At 44.5% G+C, this 17,974-nt stretch overlaps 1 protein-coding gene across 5 annotated transcripts in view; it reads right to left on the bottom strand.

Annotated features, from left to right (window-relative positions):
- Nucleotides 1–10,480, bottom strand: part of EFHC2 (EF-hand domain containing 2) — a 57,284-nt gene extending 46,804 nt beyond the window's left edge. For 2 of the 5 annotated variants that reach the window (XM_068685768.1, XM_068685773.1), the window contains exons 1-3: nucleotides 10,334–10,480; nucleotides 4,028–4,216; nucleotides 349–462 (exon numbers count right to left, since the gene is read on the bottom strand). In XM_068685768.1, coding sequence (XP_068541869.1) covers nucleotides 349–462; nucleotides 4,028–4,216; nucleotides 10,334–10,387 — 357 coding nt within the window. In that variant the 5' untranslated portion in view covers nucleotides 10,388–10,480. Of the gene's footprint in view, nucleotides 1–348; nucleotides 463–4,027; nucleotides 4,217–9,769; nucleotides 9,967–10,030; nucleotides 10,278–10,333 lie in introns of those variants that run through there. The other 3 variants (XM_068685789.1, XM_068685800.1, XM_068685780.1) reach the window with 3 other exon arrangements.
- Nucleotides 10,481–17,974: the final 7,494 nt, after the last annotated feature.

Genomic DNA, 17,974 nt, shown 5'->3' with positions numbered 1-17,974 from the left:
TTTATTATCACAACATCTAAGCAGAGATAGAACCCTACAGTAAAGAAATAAATCAAATATAAAACTACCAGCAGGCTGCTTGGAAAATCTTCTGAACAAAGCACTTTTGATAGTACAATGAGCTACCTAGGTCATGAAGAGAATTTTAGACTTCTATTCAATGAATTGCTGGAAAATAAAGCACATTCTGACAGTAATGGCTTTACCATTGAGGTAAGTGGAAAGGAGAGTTCTTTTTAAGCAGATCATGCAAGCTGTCTAATGAATGCTATGGAAGACTATGAGAAAGGAATGATATTTTTTCAGGAGTCACTTAGAGCTGTGCAATACTAGCATTTCAAAATTTACCTGGTTCTGCAATTCAGCCTTCATGGTCTCTTGTAATGACAATAATGCAAGAAAAAAACCTCCATAGGTGAGGTGCTCAGTGGTTTGTTCGAGTGGCCTTAATATCTGGAGAGCCTAGATCAAACCACGCAAACCATTACGCAAGTTTTGTACTTCTTGGTGTCATTTATGGACTTCAATCACCAAAACCAAGCTTAAGGGAAGGCGTAAGAAGTATATATTTATTTGTGCATTATCTACCAGGATGCTTGATGTGGTAAGGATACACAAGACAGTATTAATAAAAAATAGGTTTCCACTAGCAGAACATTTGGGTCAAATCAGTGCTAATTCATACTTCATTTTTGTAACGATTAATAAATTCAACAACCTTTATTCTTGATTCATTAGACAAAATGAAGCACTAGAAAAAAAGACAGCTTAGCTGCTCCCTGTTTCAATGAGCATCTGGCAGACCTGGGCTTGAAAACATTAGATACCTAGTCAGCCATCCAAGATCCCTACATGACACAGAAAAGATCAGTCTGTATTTCTTTAACACATGTTTTTGAGAATCTCAAAGTACTTCCATAAATACTGATGGCAGAGATTTCAGAATACCCTACTAGAGAAATACAACCTCGTTTTCTACATCTAGGGAGACAGAGCTAGTGGCTCGCTCAAGAGCACACAAGAACGGCAGCCACCCTGTGTTCCAGCCAGACTTCTCAATGGGGCAGTCTCCCTCTCCACCATTAGGGAAATTAAATTAAAATCAAATTACATAACTGTTAACATTTACATCTGATTGACTGTGATCATACAAAAGAATCTAGACACTACTGATTATTTTTTGTTTAAGTAGTAACACATGCATGTTTCTGAACAACCTACAGACAAAATAGTTTAAAATAAATAAAATGCATTCTAGCCACATGTAATTTTTAACTGTGGATTTCACCATTTCATGTATCAAAGGTGAAAATTCTGGATAAAACGATGTATGTCAAATTGAAAAACTGACATACAACGAAGGCAACACAAACAACTTCATCATCCTTTAACATCTCTTCGTCCTTCTGCTTGTCTAAACATAGCTGTATAATGCCATCGATGGTGACCAAGCTGTCTTACCTGGTGCCTGGCTGATACCCTAGAAGGACCAGGAGGCCTGTGTAAATCTCTTGAATACTCCAGGGGACTTAGAAGGTATGAAATATATCTGGTGGAACCACTGTTTCCTACCTAGTCTGAGCAACCTGGGGCTCAACTAACAGGGAAGCTGAGTTTCACCCCTTGCCCAGCTGTTGCTAAGCCATGCAACCACAGGATGCACGTACCCTCTTCTCCCCATTCTGACAGTCCCACTACAATTGGTTGACAAACATTGTTCAACTATTTGATTATTAATTCTTTTTAGTTCTGTTACTGCTCTTTTCTGTCTCATGACACCAGCCAGGTGAAAGGGTCTGTTTGCACACACCTCCCAGCACAATCATGTCCTAAATACACCATATTTATTCCTTTCACTGACCGTATACTTTTGTCGTGGTTTACTTCATTGGACGAGTTTGTACAAACTATTTTGCACTTAAACTTTATTCTCTGTATACCCTTCATTATGAGCATGCTAGTGTACAACTACAATACATTCAGCAGCCAACCGCAATGTTGTAGATCGAAACAGATAATTCAGGAAGGGTGAAGAGGTGAAGGAAGGAACATAAAAGATGACAATTTATTTTTCATGTTAAAGCAAAGTTAATTTTAGAAATAGTCAAAGTTCAGCACTTCCTAACTCGTGTGTCATCCGTAGTATATTGCTGTGTACAAAGTGCCCACTTTTTAAAAAAAACTTGGAGTTAGGCATGAAAATAAAAAGTAACAAATATTGAATAAACTCAGTGGCATATTGTAAAGTTGGCACAAGGTTTCCCAAGGTAGTCAAATTATAAACATCTTTTCAAGCCCAGGAGGCCTTGTGTGTGTACTTAATCATTGAAGAAATTAAATTTACACCTGCTTCCTATTAGGCATATGAAGTTGCAAAAACTATTTCGTAACCCACTTAATAAGATGTATTAAGCCTGTCCTTCCTCCAACAAACTGGCATTGCTGAAAGCTAGAAACCAAAGAAAAATGGGTAAGAAAATAGACTACATTTAAGAAGATAAACATCTCTTCAAGCTATGTTTCATAGGGTCCACTTTGCTGAGTCACAAACTGCAGCACTGGCAGGCACAGCTGCATTCAAGGCTCTTACCAGGGGAGGCTAAATTAGCTGGGCAGTATCCTTTAACTGTCTGCAATTAATACAAAGGCATGAGCCCTCCAGGAGCCAATTCCAAACCTGTGAACTCCTGCCCTGTATTGATTGCCCTGTGGAGGAAGGAATACAGTGACTAGACGAGGAGAGTAGGAAGGCCAGCTAGATCATCTCACCGGCCAAGTTCAGTGCCTGATGTTCAGAGGCAGGTCCCCACTGCCTCCTGTACGACCCCTTTATGTCATAAACCTGGCTCCAAACCCTACAGACCCGTACTGTGTACGTCCCCAGGATGCCAGTGCACACCTCCCCATTGAAAGAAGGGTGCAGATAAAGCATGTGCAGGACTGGCTGAGGCCTTCACGCTTTGTCACATTATACAAATTTATATTCCAGCACATTGCTGAAAAATTGGTGAGCAATACTAGGCCCTTCAGAGACAATGCTAACCAAAATCACGTGCATCTGTATCAAGTCTTACATTTTCTTGTAGTAGTTCTGGTCTGCCAAGGAGGCAATAACTGTACTGAAATTACCTGCATGACTTTCATTTTAAAACAAAAATTATGATTAGTCATTCCTCCCAATATTTAAAACCTTAATCATTTTGTCATGCAATATTTCTGCAATCTGCTGAATGATTTCTTTTTCTGTATCTTTTTCTTTCTCTGATTGTAGGCTTTTTGCTTTAGAAATACACCATCGCCAAGTAGCACTTAATGTAAATTTAAAAATGGAAAGTAATGACAGCATGCTACAAAATTCATATCATCCTAGATCACATTTATTTGTTAACTCTCTAACTTCACAGGTGTCACTACACACCTACAAAATAAATATATATATATATAATATTAATTTTAAATTCCTGTGCTTGTAACAGGCACAATCTACCTATATCCCTACACGTGAACAGTTCACATAAAAGTCAACAGGACTTTGAGCAAACAAACATGACTGGATAAGTGAGTTCTGAGCCTCGAGCACTGCACTGCGGTTAGTGGTTCCTGTGTGCCCATGCAAATTTTCTCCTGGATTGGGGCCCACCTTACATTCTTGTAGCTACACATTTCCTTGTTTGGCCATTTGAAAAGCAATGAAAAAAACTGGCAAAGGAGCACATTTGTTCTTAACAGGTTGCCAATTAATCACTTACTGTCACCATTTACACACACACACACACAAAATAACCACCCTCTTACTTTTATTATCTCCTGGAGGAGATGTACCCCAATACAGAAATGTTTTGTTCCTATATAGCATGATGTATGTTTACATTAATTGTACAATATATTAATATTACCAAAAAAGAGTAGTTATCCCTCTTTAACTAGGAGCTTTTTTGGATGCATAAAGTAATCTTCCCAAGTAACCTTCCCAAGACTGATTGAATTTCACTTTCCTAAGTGCAGATACAGATTTGTACGTACTTACCTGTTTGTCAAATGCTACCCAAGCAGGAGCATCACTCCCCATCCCTGCAGGAAACACGCTGTATTTAGGTTTCAGCTTCTGTCCAGGTAATGGTTCACCTCCTATTCCAGGTTTATCTTCTCCGACCAGCATAGCAACATTATTGCAGAAACCCCAGTGCTGTGATTTGTGGAACTTTTCTTTCCCTAACTGTTAAAAGTTTGGAAGAAAAGAGAGGAAACAACATCTGGGTGTTTGTTTTTAAATCCTAAGAGTTAAATAAAGAGTTACCTAGCTACACAATGGAGGTTAATCACATAAAAGTTTCTCTATAATTACTTTTAATAGAGTCTAAAACCCTGAAGCAACTGGAATGCAGCAAGTGAAGCGATACATTTCAGTGGTCAATGTGCTGGCCCATCTTAAAAATCAAATCAGAAAGGTTCCAGTAATGCATCCACGCTAAGAAACGGGGTGATATTGGCTGCTTTACCCTACCTGTTCCCAGTAATAAGGACTGAGGCACGTGGTGGAAGGAAGCAAGTCACCCACAAGATCTTCTGCAAAAGGCCGAGGGGAAAAACCTCCAGAGGACAACCTGAAAGGTTCAGGAGTACCCCGAGAGCAGCTTGCTCTCGTTACCTACATCAAATATCTTATTTACATTCACAAAGCAGAGTGCTAAATAAATGCTAGTGAATATCAGAACTGATGCCATGCGTGAGCACAGAGCAGGCCATGAGGAGGTGCAAAGGCTGGACAGCAGCACTTTGAGAGCAGCAAGGGTGTCGGTAATGCTGCAGAGGGACACAACTGCCTCTCCTGCTGAATTTGGAAGACTGAGCAATGCTAATTATAGCACAAGTACTTAAACTGATCCTCCCAAAAAAGGTGTAGACAGCATGAAGTCGAATCAAAAATTCAGTGACGCTTTTCACTTAGAAAATATGAAGTGAATGAAAAATTGGCCAAGAGTACCAGCAAAGGGACAAATCACTACTTGTCAGGTTACAACCGCAGCTGTTTGCACACCCTGCAGAGCTCTAAATCCAATGCCATGGGTAGGAGAGCTGCCCTTTGCACCAACAACTCAACCCCTACCTTAGTCTAATTTCTGCTTAAAATGCAAGGAGAGTGGTATGCAAAAGAATACATGACTTAGTATTTTTACAACTGCTTGTTTTTAATACCATAATAATAAATTGCCATTCCTTGCTTATGCTAACGAAGGCTGAGCTAGCCAGCACCCTTCAAAACAAGAAGCCCTGAACCACATCATTTTTATAAGCCAAGAATAAGGGTAACCGAATAAAAGAGAAAATTGATGCAAGGAAAGACTTGTTTGTGTAGCAAACAGTCAGCTCGTGGGCCCCCCTGCCACGCAGCACCGCTCAAGCCAAGAATTTAACAAGATTAAAAGAAGAGCTGTGGATTTGCAGGAGTAATTCCCAAAACAAAATATGTAATGTCAGCATATTTTTGAGCTGGGATATAAAATTTTGTGCTTCTGTGCACAGCGTAAGCACTGACCTGTGGGCATTAGGAGGTGGTCATCCTACCCACCCTTGAAGACCCCACCACAGGTGCCCACTGGCCCAGACAGGCACCGGCTGGATCTGGCACAAGCTCTACAAAACATTTGCAATTGGGATGGGTTTCTCCCTCTCTTTTGGACACTACTGAGCTGCCCTTTCCTGTTCTGTTCCTTTATTATTATTGTTATTAATTTCATTCCTCGGTAATTTGATAAAGAGCTGGGGAGAAGTCAGAATGGGAGGGAGCTTTCTGCATGTATTAGGCCAAACGTGGAACAGCTAGAGTCAGGCTGGGTTATAAAAGGGAAATTTGTAGGCGGAAACATCTGGTTTACACTGAAGGCTCTATCCAGCAGATTCACCTTTTGGCACCACAAGTATTTAATTATTTTCCCCCTACTACCAAAGCATGAGTTAGGGAGAAAGGCACAGTTATCAAAGCACAGTGAGCGAGAGTGACAGTTATCCTGAGGAAAGCTCTTCATGTCCTCAGAGCATCTTCTAGGGGCATTTTCTGTTCATCCATTACTGGGTTTTGGTGAGTTACAGCGTGGCAAAGTGTTTGTCAAAGAAATCCAGGTTTGATCCTGCTGGAAATTTTCCAGAACTTAGTGATCACAACAAAATTCATGATTTCATATGAAAATTAAGTGGTCCAACAGCTGCAATTCTATTAAGATTCTTTTGTGGAGTTCCTGTAACTTTTTAGGGTTTGACAGAAAGATAATTTTAAATCATTAATATCTGAACTACTTATAAAAACCCCTTCTCTGGGAACATCACCTAAATCTATATGCAAAACAATCTCTTCCAAAAATCTGAGCGAGTTATTTCTTTTAAGCAAAAACGTAATTGTAATTGAAGATCACAAAAGAGAAAAATGACATTTTGGAAACCTCAGCTAATGAGCTCAGACCTCATTTGGCCCTAAACAGTGACAGAACATCACATTACATCCACAGTAATACCAAAGGACTTCTAAAAGGAATCTGTGGCAGTGCAGGGAAGGAGCTTTACTGTGTCTGCCGTACGAACGCAGGCTATAGATCTGCTGAGCAAAGCTGGCCATCTTCTGCGAGGTGAGCCTGAAATAAATATTGGGGATACACCGAGCAGTGATGAATGCAAAGGTCAGGATTCTCTGACTGCAGCTTTTGGCTTTGCGAGCTCAGCCACTGCAGTCCCTGGGGAGCACTGCCTCGTGCTTTCTGCATCTTGCTCCGGCCCAGAGTCACAGCGAGCTCACCAGGGAGCTGCACATCTCTGCTGAACCAAACAACTGGAAATCTCTCACCACAGCCGCTGTCTCGGGGGCCACAGCTTGTTAACCAAGTCCCACAGGGAGTTAGGGCTGCAGCCACTGGCAGCACTCTGCTGCTCTTTCATACCCATTTTTCATGACCACCTTGAGAACAACAGCTGCACCGTGGAGGTCCGGCTCAAATCCTGTGTCGGGATGAACTGTGACACTTCTGAACTATCCAGGACTGCTGAGAGCGTCCTGGTTGCTTCAGCTACACTATGGAAATGTGTGCAAATGCTGCAAACTCTGCCAGTGAAATGCATGCAACCTCCTTCCCCATGGAAAGCACAGGTAACCAGCAGACAGAGCCGAGACAGGTAGCAGAAGTTCCCACAATATTTACGAGTAGCATCTCTCACAAAGCTAGCACTCGGTTCCTAGAGGAAAGCCACATTTAGTCACTGATTTTCCAGTCGTGTTTCATCCCCGGCTGGCTGCAGAGGTTTCAGTATTGTCCCCAGCAGCCGTGGTGCCCCTCTAACACACCCCAGGACAAGACGCACCAACATCAGCCGCCTGGAGCAGAACGAGGAGCTTGCTCTTACTGCTGGAGACAACAGGAGGATAGAAAGGAGAGAGGCCAAAACGCAACCCTGATGGGAAGCTGCAGGAAGGTTTGGGATGGGGGCTGTGAAGAGGCAGAGGTTGGAAAGCTGTCTGCCAAGAAAAACTAATGCCCCGTTTTGGCACCGATGATTACAGAGCAGCGGGAAGTAGTTAAGGCAGGAAACCCAGACCCGGCAACAGCAGCACAGCTGAGGGTGATCCCAAGCTGCTGCAATAAAGGAGAGGGGGAATTTGCGCTGCACCGCCAGAGGTTGCAGCAGAAGCTGATACTTTCAAGTACAGACTTTCCCCCCCGAGATCTATAAACTCATTGTCTGAGCCTCCAAGAAATACCACACAGAACTGCTGGAACGAATCCTCCCTCCAAGGGGGATCTCCAACCTCAGCTCTTAAATGCTCACTGCAGCTTAGCTGTGGGCTCCTAAAGAGGAATTTAAAGAGGTGAAGGTGGTTGATTGATGGGTGGCTGTGCCCGTACCCCAGCTGCTGTGGTTTTGATTCCAAAGAGATCTGAAAAAAATGGGCGCAGTTTCTTTTCATCTTTTTGTGGACTGTCAATATTTTATGCTTCTGACGCCTTCTGCTAGCAATTGCCCTTCTCCCCCCCCATCAAGCCAACCATCAAACATGGCATTGCTGGGCTAGGCCTGTCGCTTTCATCCCTGCTCTTCGTTCAGCACAGAGGAAAACACGGTGTTACGTTACCGTAGGAACCACTCCAGCTATTTTGAAAGCATCTGTCACCTTGCTGTATTACCCTCGACTCCAATTAGCTGATGCCAGAGCAGTTAGACTTTGTCACAGCTAAACAGAGCCGCAGCGGCAGCAGCGGTCTTGGGGAAGCTGCTGAATTGGAAAGAGGCGCCAGTCACTTACGTTTACAGGGAAAAACAACAAGTGGAAACCAGACGAGGGTTGCTGCCCTTTGCAGCGCTAGCTGCAAGCTGCCTGGCCTCACAATTCGTTGTCTTCAGCAGCAAGGGGAAGATGTGCTCAGCTTGAGGTGAAGCTTTGCCATTTGTAGGCTGGAGAGGAAGCAAACAGTCTTGGTAGAGCTGTCGATGTGTAATAATAATCATAACGGAGCGTAATGCAAGGGCCACTGACTCTTAGATAGGAGGCTCTAAGCGCTGTGAAGGGATGTCTTAATTCCCACTTGCCAAGGGCAATCAATCCAGGGAGTTTGGCTGTGTTCCGGACCACCTCAAAGCCCTGATTTGGTGGAGTCAGCTCAGCCTCCTTGTTAGACACATGCAAGCCAGATGAAATGGGTAAGCACACCTCTGCCATTGCCTTCCGTTGGCCTTTATATGCAGCAGGTAGCACTGGGGGCCGAGAAGAGAGGATTGCAGCAGTAACTTGAACAGTGCTAAGAGCAGGAGCGGGATTAATACCCGTAACTATAACTGAAGGACTGACAGGAACAGCAGTCCCCCATCCCCTGCTCATCCTTCTCCAGGGAACGCTTTGCTCCTGTTGTTTCTGTGCGATAAGATGCCCTGATGGCAATGCTCAGAGCACTAGCATGAAAATACCTGCTTTCTTTTCCGTGTACAGTAGTCAAACCCTTTTTTTTTTTCCCTTTAACATATTCTCCTTGGCCTCTCATTTGTATGAAAATTAAATTACACCTAATTACACGCTGTATGTACTTCAGCATGGGGTGCTCAATGCTGTCTACACGTAGCTTGTGCAAACTTGTGTAGCCAAGCACTGTGCCTTATCTCTGAGAGAGGAGACATCATGTCTCTATCACAAAGCCTCTTCACTGCTGCTGTGGGGCTCTGGAGACAGCTCCATCATACTCCAAACACAATAATCTCCATCAATTAAGGTAAATGAAATCTGGAGAACAATAAAGTCCTGCATAACCCCAAGCTGAGCTATTCTATTTCCATCTCGCAGACAGGAATGGCGCACCCCTATTTCAATGCTGCTGATGTGCTCACTGTGGGGTGTTATATACACAACCAACTCTTTATAGGACAAATTTGAATGTAGCAAGACAGACTGAGTGTTCAGCAGCCCATCTTTCCTTTCTGCCCTTCTAAAACAACGGCACCCAGCCTGTTGTTCGCAGGGAAAAAATTGCCTGAATTATCCTCAGTGCCGTAGGTTGGGCTCCTCCTGCAAGAGGTCCTGTGTTGGCACAAACCCACACACGAAACGAGGCTGGGGAGTCCAGGTATTTCTGCACAATTTTGCTCCCTGTAGGGCCACCTGGGCAGCTGCACCTGCCTCCACCAGCCCTTGTTCTTTGGAGAGAGCTTCCCGGAGGCTTTCCACCAGATTGCACCTCACGCAGGCTGACTTACTGCTCGGAGCGGGCTCCCAGGAGACAGCAGGGAGCAGCCTCACCTTGAAGGGCTTCCGATGCTTGTGGTGTCACTGGCATCAACGCAGGCAGCTTGACAAATGATGTGGAAACCCTGCCCGAGCTATGGTATCACCTCACCTCCTGGACCAGACTCGGGAGCAGCCAGGCGGCAGCAAGCAGGGCTCTGACGGCCACGACTTGTCCGCAGCACGATACAGGACCCCCTTGCAGGCACTGTGGGGTTATTCATGAAATCCCACAGCTTTCCCTGCCTCCTGAAGGCTTCCCAAACCCTTCCTTACCTCCTGCCCCACGCCACCACACGGTACTGTGGTCATACACAGAAAATTATCACTGCTGAGCGAGCTTGAAGAGGCTTGGCTTTTGTCAGCTACGGTAGCTGAGGATAAAAATGTTTTTTTTTGGTACATTCCCGGCCTGCCCCGGGTACCTCACAGCCCTCGCCCTACAAAACCGTTGCGGCTCTCCCCTGCCAGAGACCCAACCCGCCCGAGGGCGGCTGCCAGGTCCCTCCTCCCGGCCTTGCTGGCGAGGCATCCCCGCTGTTAATTTGCTAATGACGGCGGGGCTCCCCCCTCACTCACGGTGCGGCCGAGGGACAGCCCCGGCGGCAGCGGCTGCGGCAGCGGCGGCGCCATGGCCCGGCCCGGCCCGGCCCCTCCGCGGCGGCCGCCGTTGCCTGGAGACGGGCCGAGCGGCGCCGAAAAGAGCCGAGAGGTTCCGGAAAGAGCCGAGCGGGGCTGGTAAGGGGCTCCGGAAAGAGCCGAGCGGCGCCGGCAAGGGGCCGAGATGTGACGGAAAGAGCCGAGCGGTGACGGAAAGAGCCGAGTGCAGCAGTGCCTCAGGGGTGTGGGGGGGGGGACTTCTTCCACATCATGTCTGACTTGGGGGCCCTGGTGGGCTTGGGGGAAGCGTGTTTGGGGAGGTTTCACGTCTTTTTTTGTATTTTTTTTCATGTTACCCCAACGAGATCGTGAAACTGGTGACCTAGCGTTAGGTTACGCACCTCGCTGCGGCGAGGTGAACGTTTAAAAGGTGTTTTAAAACCAAAATGAAAGGAGCCCTCGTTGCACTCGCGCTCGTTTCATGTGGTGGGTGGCGTTAACGCCGCCATTTAAATTGCAAACAGGAGGCGCAGTGAGAGTTTCTCACGGGTGGCTTGGGAGAGGAAAGCTTATTCCCTTCATTAAAGCTCACATTTTCCTGGTTAACAAGGCAGGACGCCTCCCAGGTCGCCTCCGGAGCCCAGCACCCTACGTGCTGCTCCTCCATTTTGTACAGGGCTCTTCACGAGCGTATTTTTTTATTATTTTTTTTTAATTGGAACTGTTTCCAATAAAATAAACAAATGGATCAAGTAGTTAGCCGAAACCCAAATATTTACATTCTGTCACGGCTCTCTCGTGCTGTCTCGGAGGAGCTGCACTTCAGCTGCTCGACGTCCTCCTTCTCGTGGATGGAGTGGATCTCCCCTGCCGTATTTCGTACTCCGTGGTGCATCAGACCATGAAATTCCCACAGCACATCGTTTCTCCTCCCTGAAACAGGCTCGGGGAGCAGCACGGGCGATGTTTTCGGTCTAAATGAGACCAGGAGGCATTCCCCGCGCAGCTCCCGTGGAACGCTCTTGTGGCGCTTGCTGTCAGTTTTATTTTGTCAAAACGTTCTGGTTTCAAAAACTCTTTAATTTCAACAAAAAAAAATCCTTCATTTAATTGTTTCCAGAAATTTGAAAGGGGGAAGGGAAGGAGGGAAAGAAAGCTGTGCAAATCCTGGAAGGCTATTGCCAGGCATGCAAGACTTTGCTGTTCTCCAGCTCTTCAGCATCACCTGTTTTTTTTACATCTATGTGATCCTTTTAATACATCTTTGTGTATCTGACAAGCATTGCACAGGAGACGGCAGTGTACTCATAAAACATACCTTTAGGTTTTCACAGCTTTCATTAGTGAGGATCTTCAGGAAAAGGCTCCAAAGCATTCCTACATGCCAATATGCCTCTCCGAAATCACTGAGCCAGTGTAGCTGCTGCTGCTTTGTACCCAATTTCTGCGAGCCCCATGCAGCTGGTGGCACAACTTCTCATTTGGAATAGCAGCCGTCGTGAAAGCACGGCAGTGAAGAATTAGGGTCTCTTTTCACTGCGTTTATCCTCTGGTATCTCCTCTTCGGTTTTTGTGGCTCATTACAGAGCGGGGCAGTTGGAATGTTTTAGTACCCTCTCAGTGTCGATAATAAGCTGGTGCTCCACGGTTTCGGGCAGTACAGGCAGAGGCTACACAGGTGAAGAACGTGCGAGGGAAACAGCAGCAGCACTTACTTAGGAAGGTGAGTGAAGTGGATGGAGACTACAATCCATTTCCAACAGAAAATCCGGTGAATCCTCCCTGACCTTTGGGTCAAGTCGTTCTGCTTAGGATTATTACCTTCTGCCTCATCCCATAAAGAAGCCGCAGGGAGCTGTGGAGAAGGAAAGGAAGCATCTGCCCAGTACACCAGAAGCACAGTTGCAATATGATGTGTTCTGCCAGTCCTATTTTTTTTTTTCTTTCAAATGTGGAAATATAAAAAGAATACGTTCTACTTAGAGCAGAGTTTCTTCTTTCTACAATACCTTCTCTTTGGGGTTTCTCTCACATGTTTATTTTTTTTTGTTCCTTGCTGTATTCACTCAAGAATACAGACCAAGTGAAAACAAATTAATTTTAATGCCTTTTCTGGGAAAAATAAAAGTACTACAGGAAAACCATTTTTGATAAAAGCTTTTTATTAAATGAAGATTGCTAATGACAACAAAGGCAAGCGGTAGGCAGTAGTAAATTAACTATATTCTGACAGTACTCCAAGGATAATCGTGGTGAATGTACATAGGACTGCATTAGTTGTACAGTTCAAAGGAGGAAGAAAGCGAGGGAAGCTAAAACTGGGGAAAGCACGGAAAAGATTTTGGAGTTAAAAAGACATAGATGCTAATCTCTTTTTATTGGGATTGAGTTTTACTAGCAAACTTGAAATCAGTAAGGATATTCAAACTGTAATCTCAGCAAACTTTCCAGAAACAGCCTTGTGTTTTTTTGTGTTTTTTTTTTTTTTTTTTTTTTTTTTTTTTTTTTTTATATTGGTTTGAATCTGACCAAATGGCTCCAGGGTCCATTTGTCTGAGTGGAGGACCACGTCCAACCTATGCACTTCATCCCTCTCCCTGTCTCTCTTTTGCAAAATCTTTGGAGAACTGACACTTCTTTTCCAGTCATGTTTTGAGCACTTTGTTTTCCAGCTGGGATCACATCATAGTTCAGAACCCGACTCCTGGTTTGTTCTGTCTTCAGATCAGAACGAAAAGCTGCCTGCACTCACAAGAGGAAGCAGTCAGACATCATTCGGCGGTGTGAGGGGGAAGCCTTGCCTTAGCCAAAGTTATGTCAGTTCAGAATTCACCAGGAAAATGTGACTGAAACTGGCATAACTTAATGCCACTTCACTGTAAATACAAGTCCGTGCTTCAGTCATACATATTTCTCCATCCTGTTTCTGGGAGTGGTTTTACAGGCCGTGTTAGGATTGGGTCGTCCAAAATTAGATTGTTCCCAGATTGCCTAGTTTAAAGTGAATTATGGCACTATGTGGATCATCATGCAAGCACGCCAAGACCTGAACATAACTAAAACTCATGCACAGAAATTAACAGCAGAAAATTATTGCCTGCTAGTACCTACTTCCTTAGGTCTAAGAAAAATATGAAACGCTGTTACAGTCACCACAGAAATCACAGGGAGGATACAAACAGAGGAATTAGGCACACATACTCACAGAGAACTGCTGCCTTACCTGTAGCTGGTTAACTTTGGGGAAAAAAAGGGGCAAATTCTGAAGTGGCTGTGCATTGTAGTGCAATATGGGTCAAATGATATCATCCTTCCTTCAACAGCACCATCACAATCAGTGACGGATCCTTAGAAATATTGATTCCTTATGTTTTCTCATGCCTTTTATGCCCTCATTCATTTTGTTTTCACCAGTCAATGAACATGTAGCACTTGACAATACCTCTTCAGTGGCCAGAAAACAATGTTCTGATTGTAATCTTCGGCTGCAGCTGTGGAGTGCTCCAGACAACCCACAGAGGAAAAAATCTGGCATTTCTGTGGCCACGTATACCTGTGCTGACCATGTACCACCTGGTCACTTAGCACAGTCTTGCTGCAGCTGCCCACAGCCCCAACAAGGCAAGGCATTAAGCATGAATTTCCACAGTTTGTGGCCCATAATCTCCTTCTCCTGGCCATGATGTGGGGAATACAAGAATAGAAATGGTTACATCCAGTGGAAAGTCTCATTATCTGGAATGACTTTTCCATGCCTAATTGCTCCAATTCAGCATTCTCTAATAAGGCACATCTGCACGAGTGACTTTGTTCAGATCTGTAATGCCCTTTGGGGAAGCAAAGTGTAGGGCAGAGAAGAAGAGTGGGAACTGCAGGACCCCCTTGGTACTCCCTCTGCAGTCTGGCCCCCTGCTAGAGGCTGTGCATCCGGCTGCCTTTCCTCCCCATCGCATGATCTTGCAAATTCTTCCACCTCTGAAAACTTGATGGAAATAGTTTACCACCTCACAGAATAAGCCTGTAAGGCGTGTTTCTCTTTGTCATGCCTGTTGAAAGCATTTTGAAGTTCCTAGTCATCTGATACCCAGCTCCTTTACATAAGGTGTGAGCTTTGCTGGGATGTTTGCTATCAGCCTGACTTCCCTCTCATCAAAGTCAGGGAGACCTTTCTGGGTACCCCACACTTCGGAAAGCAGCAGCAGAAGAGGCACTCCGAGCCTTTGCGTTACAAGTCTTGAGTTGCCCCTGCTGCATATATTCAGTGAGACCTGCCATGGAGAGCAGCTCTTCGGTTCCTCTGCACCCGCAGGATGTGGGCTGATTTGAGATGCAGCCATGCTAGTAAAACGAACCCGACAGAAAAGCCTCTAATTGAATTCAGGGGTGGAATGCAGATCTGGGCAATTAAACCACGGGCACACGTTTAGTGCGGCACGCAGCCGTCGCTGGGGCGCGTAGGCAAGCACAATGTTATGTGAGAGACTGACCAAAAAGAAAAGTATGGCAAGGGAAGAAAGTATGAACGCAGCACTCGGCAGCCACACAGCCCCTCATCAACATGCAGCCGAGACCTCCAAGTTACGTTGTCACCTGCACAAAGAGCAAAGCACACGTTCCTCTGTCTAGATAACAGCTATCTCAGAGCGAGGACAAATCCCCTGGAAATGCAAAGGCCCCCTGGCAGAGAGGCACCGTGGCTCTAACACCAGCAGCCTGAAGTGGCAGCCATCCCTAGGCGGTCCCACACGAGTCAGGGAAATGCTCACATGCAGCATCCAGAAACCTAACGATGGTATCAGACACGGCAGAACAGCGGGTCACACTTGTGGCCACGATAAGGAAGAGATGCAGCTATTTCCCTCCTGACTTTCGTTGGGTTTCCTTCCTTTAATTCCTGACCAGTTTGTGATGCGAGTGGGACTGGAGCTGTTTGCAGCACAAACGTTTCCTGGCTTTCCTCTTTTTGTGTTCACACAGTCTTGCTGACAAAAACGAGGGGTTCGGCTCACTAGGAGCATCAATACACATCTTTCGTACTTGTACCAGTGGCCTAACTTGCCTGTGGCCTGAATATCAGTATCTGTTGTAAAAGCTCTCACATCTACCCAAGGAGGCACTGCAAGACATTCGCAAGCAGTAGCACTGGCTCTGTTCAGCAAGACTTGCCAGTCTGCTTCCTTCTGCCTAGGAAAATTGTGTCGGCATTTCTCCAAGTCTTGCAAGTTGCCTTGAGGATACGCCATCAGTTGAGGCTGCATGACTGATCAATTCCTCCCTCTCCTCCCGTTCTCCATGTTCCAGCTTAATCTTTTCAACTGTTGGATAAAATAAAAAATAAACAACATTTTTTATTTATTTTTTTTAATTCTCATGGCAATAAATAGATATTTTACAGACAATTACAAGGAACTGCTATTGATCCAGGTTGTTTCAGAAGTATACTTTCTTTCTGCTATCAAGCTCATGATACAATTTGCCCTACATTCAGCATCTATTTCAATTAAAAAGAGAGGGAGGAAATGCCACTTATTTTAAATAAAAAGCTTTCAAGCCATCCTCTCAGGCTGCTTTGAGGAGCTAGTACAGATCAAAGCTGCTTTGAGGACTCATCCATTCTGCTTCAAATATAATAGCACATTGTCCATAGAAATATTAAGGCAGCGCAAGATACCAAAGGCAGAAGGACATTTTGGGTTTCCAAGCAGTGGTCTCAAAACTGGTGAAGTCTGCCAGAATAACAACAGAACGGGAGTGACAGTAATCCCCTCGGTCCCAGAGCCCAATACGTTAGCAGTTACTGGAACTACACCAGAAATTGTTTCTTAAACTAATCAAGCTCTGGCTTAATGATCCTGAGGTCATCCGTATGGATCAAAAGTCTTGGTCAATACCAGCTTCTCAAAACTGACTGAAATTTGTCAATTATGACTGAGTTAGGAATTGAGCTTTGCCCCAGATTTAATTCCTTCACTGATTAAGACTCTATTCTAACTTCCAGCACAGCCTAAATACATTCCAGCCAGGAATACATTTAGGCTCCTAAAGTTAGGAGCCTAAATGTATTCCTGGGAAACTTATCCTTTTCATCCTTGTTTTGACATTGTCCTTTAAATACCGTGTCTCTTTTTTCTGCCATTTGATGCCTGATCCTTATGCAATTATAGATAGCAATCACATTTCCTTTCAGCTTTTTGCTAAGTTTAGCAAACCAGACTTTTTGGCACGCCGTTTGCATGATAGTTCATCTTTCTTCTGCACAACCTGGTATGCTTTTCTCTCTGCCTGTTCCAGTCTGAGTGCATCTGGCTTGAATAAAGGTGACTATTCACAGCGATATAAAAGAAGTCTCACCGAGGTGCAGTACAGCTCTATTCACTCTTAACTCTGCTGTATCTCTGCTATATCTTCTCTGTATTTCCTTCTTCTCTCTTTCTGTTTTCTTGGTTTTTCACTTCCTCCTACAACTTCTCATTTCCACTTTTACTGCTTTTGGTTCTGCTTCTTTTCTTCACGGCTGCTTTTCTCATCGAAGGCCAAAATAAGTGAGAAAAGTGTCAGGGCCCCCTTTCCACACTTGTTGATCGAAGGTGCTGAAGAACAAGCGGTCTGCAGGGAATTGGATTTATTGGGTTGTTAGCTTGAATGGAGCCGTCTGGTTCAGCCTGTCGAGTCTCTGAGCACGATTTCTTACTGCCCAGCTCCATTGCTGCTGTTCGGACTTCTGTATCAGTGTGTGCGGAGTATGGGGAAGGCCTAATTTAGGGCATGGGAGAAGCAGACTTTACTGTCCGTCAGAAGTGGTTTCATGCCCTTCAAATGTAGTTTTCAAGGCAACTGGTGCTGATGTTGCACGGCTAACTCGTCTTCCATGTGCTGAAATTAAAGCTGCTGTCCAAAGGGGGCTTCATTTGTTTGTTTGTTTGGAGGTAACCTGTGTTTGCAGAGAAATAAATTTATTGCCCTAACTTGAAGTTTGGTTGAATTTCTGATTCAGCCCAGTTCTTTTTATGAAGAAGGAAATTTTATGAAGAAGGAAATATTTGCTGTGTTTCTACCTTGAAGATGGGTCAAACTCCAGATCTTGTTGATAAAAAGGGTGAAGAATGTGCAAATAAAGATGAAACCTTTCCATCATCCTCAGACATGAAATTATCCGATCACTAGCACGTTCCACGCCACAGCAAGATCGTAGTTATTTTGGTGTGTTAAATATTTGAACAAGGATACTTGCAAGTAAACAAGTGGGTTGAGGTTGGATCCTCGAAGGAATTGCAAGTGGAACAAAAATTAATGTGAAAGTTGAGGCTAACAGCCTTGACAGTGTCCCCTTAAATTACGCTTATTAAATATGATGGAGCTGAAGTGTTCTGTGGTTGTGCATATATTTGTAACAAATGGTTGCACAAATATTTGGCTCGTAACGATGAACTAAATGGTATGACATTTGCCTGGGAAAATTAATTACTTTAACATGTGTTGTATAAAATATGAGGTAATCATGTAATATATGTGTATACTGTAGAGCATTGCCGAGTGACTAAGTTATTACCAAAGGAAATTTATGAGAAATAAACAAGAAATACTCATAGATGCTGTAAATGTCATGTTATGCTCAAGGGC

The sequence above is a fragment of the Anas acuta genome, chromosome 1 (assembly GCF_963932015.1).
Source record: "Anas acuta chromosome 1, bAnaAcu1.1, whole genome shotgun sequence".
Taxonomy (NCBI): Eukaryota; Metazoa; Chordata; class Aves; order Anseriformes; family Anatidae; genus Anas; species Anas acuta.
This window is presented reverse-complemented; position numbering and strand designations above follow the sequence as displayed.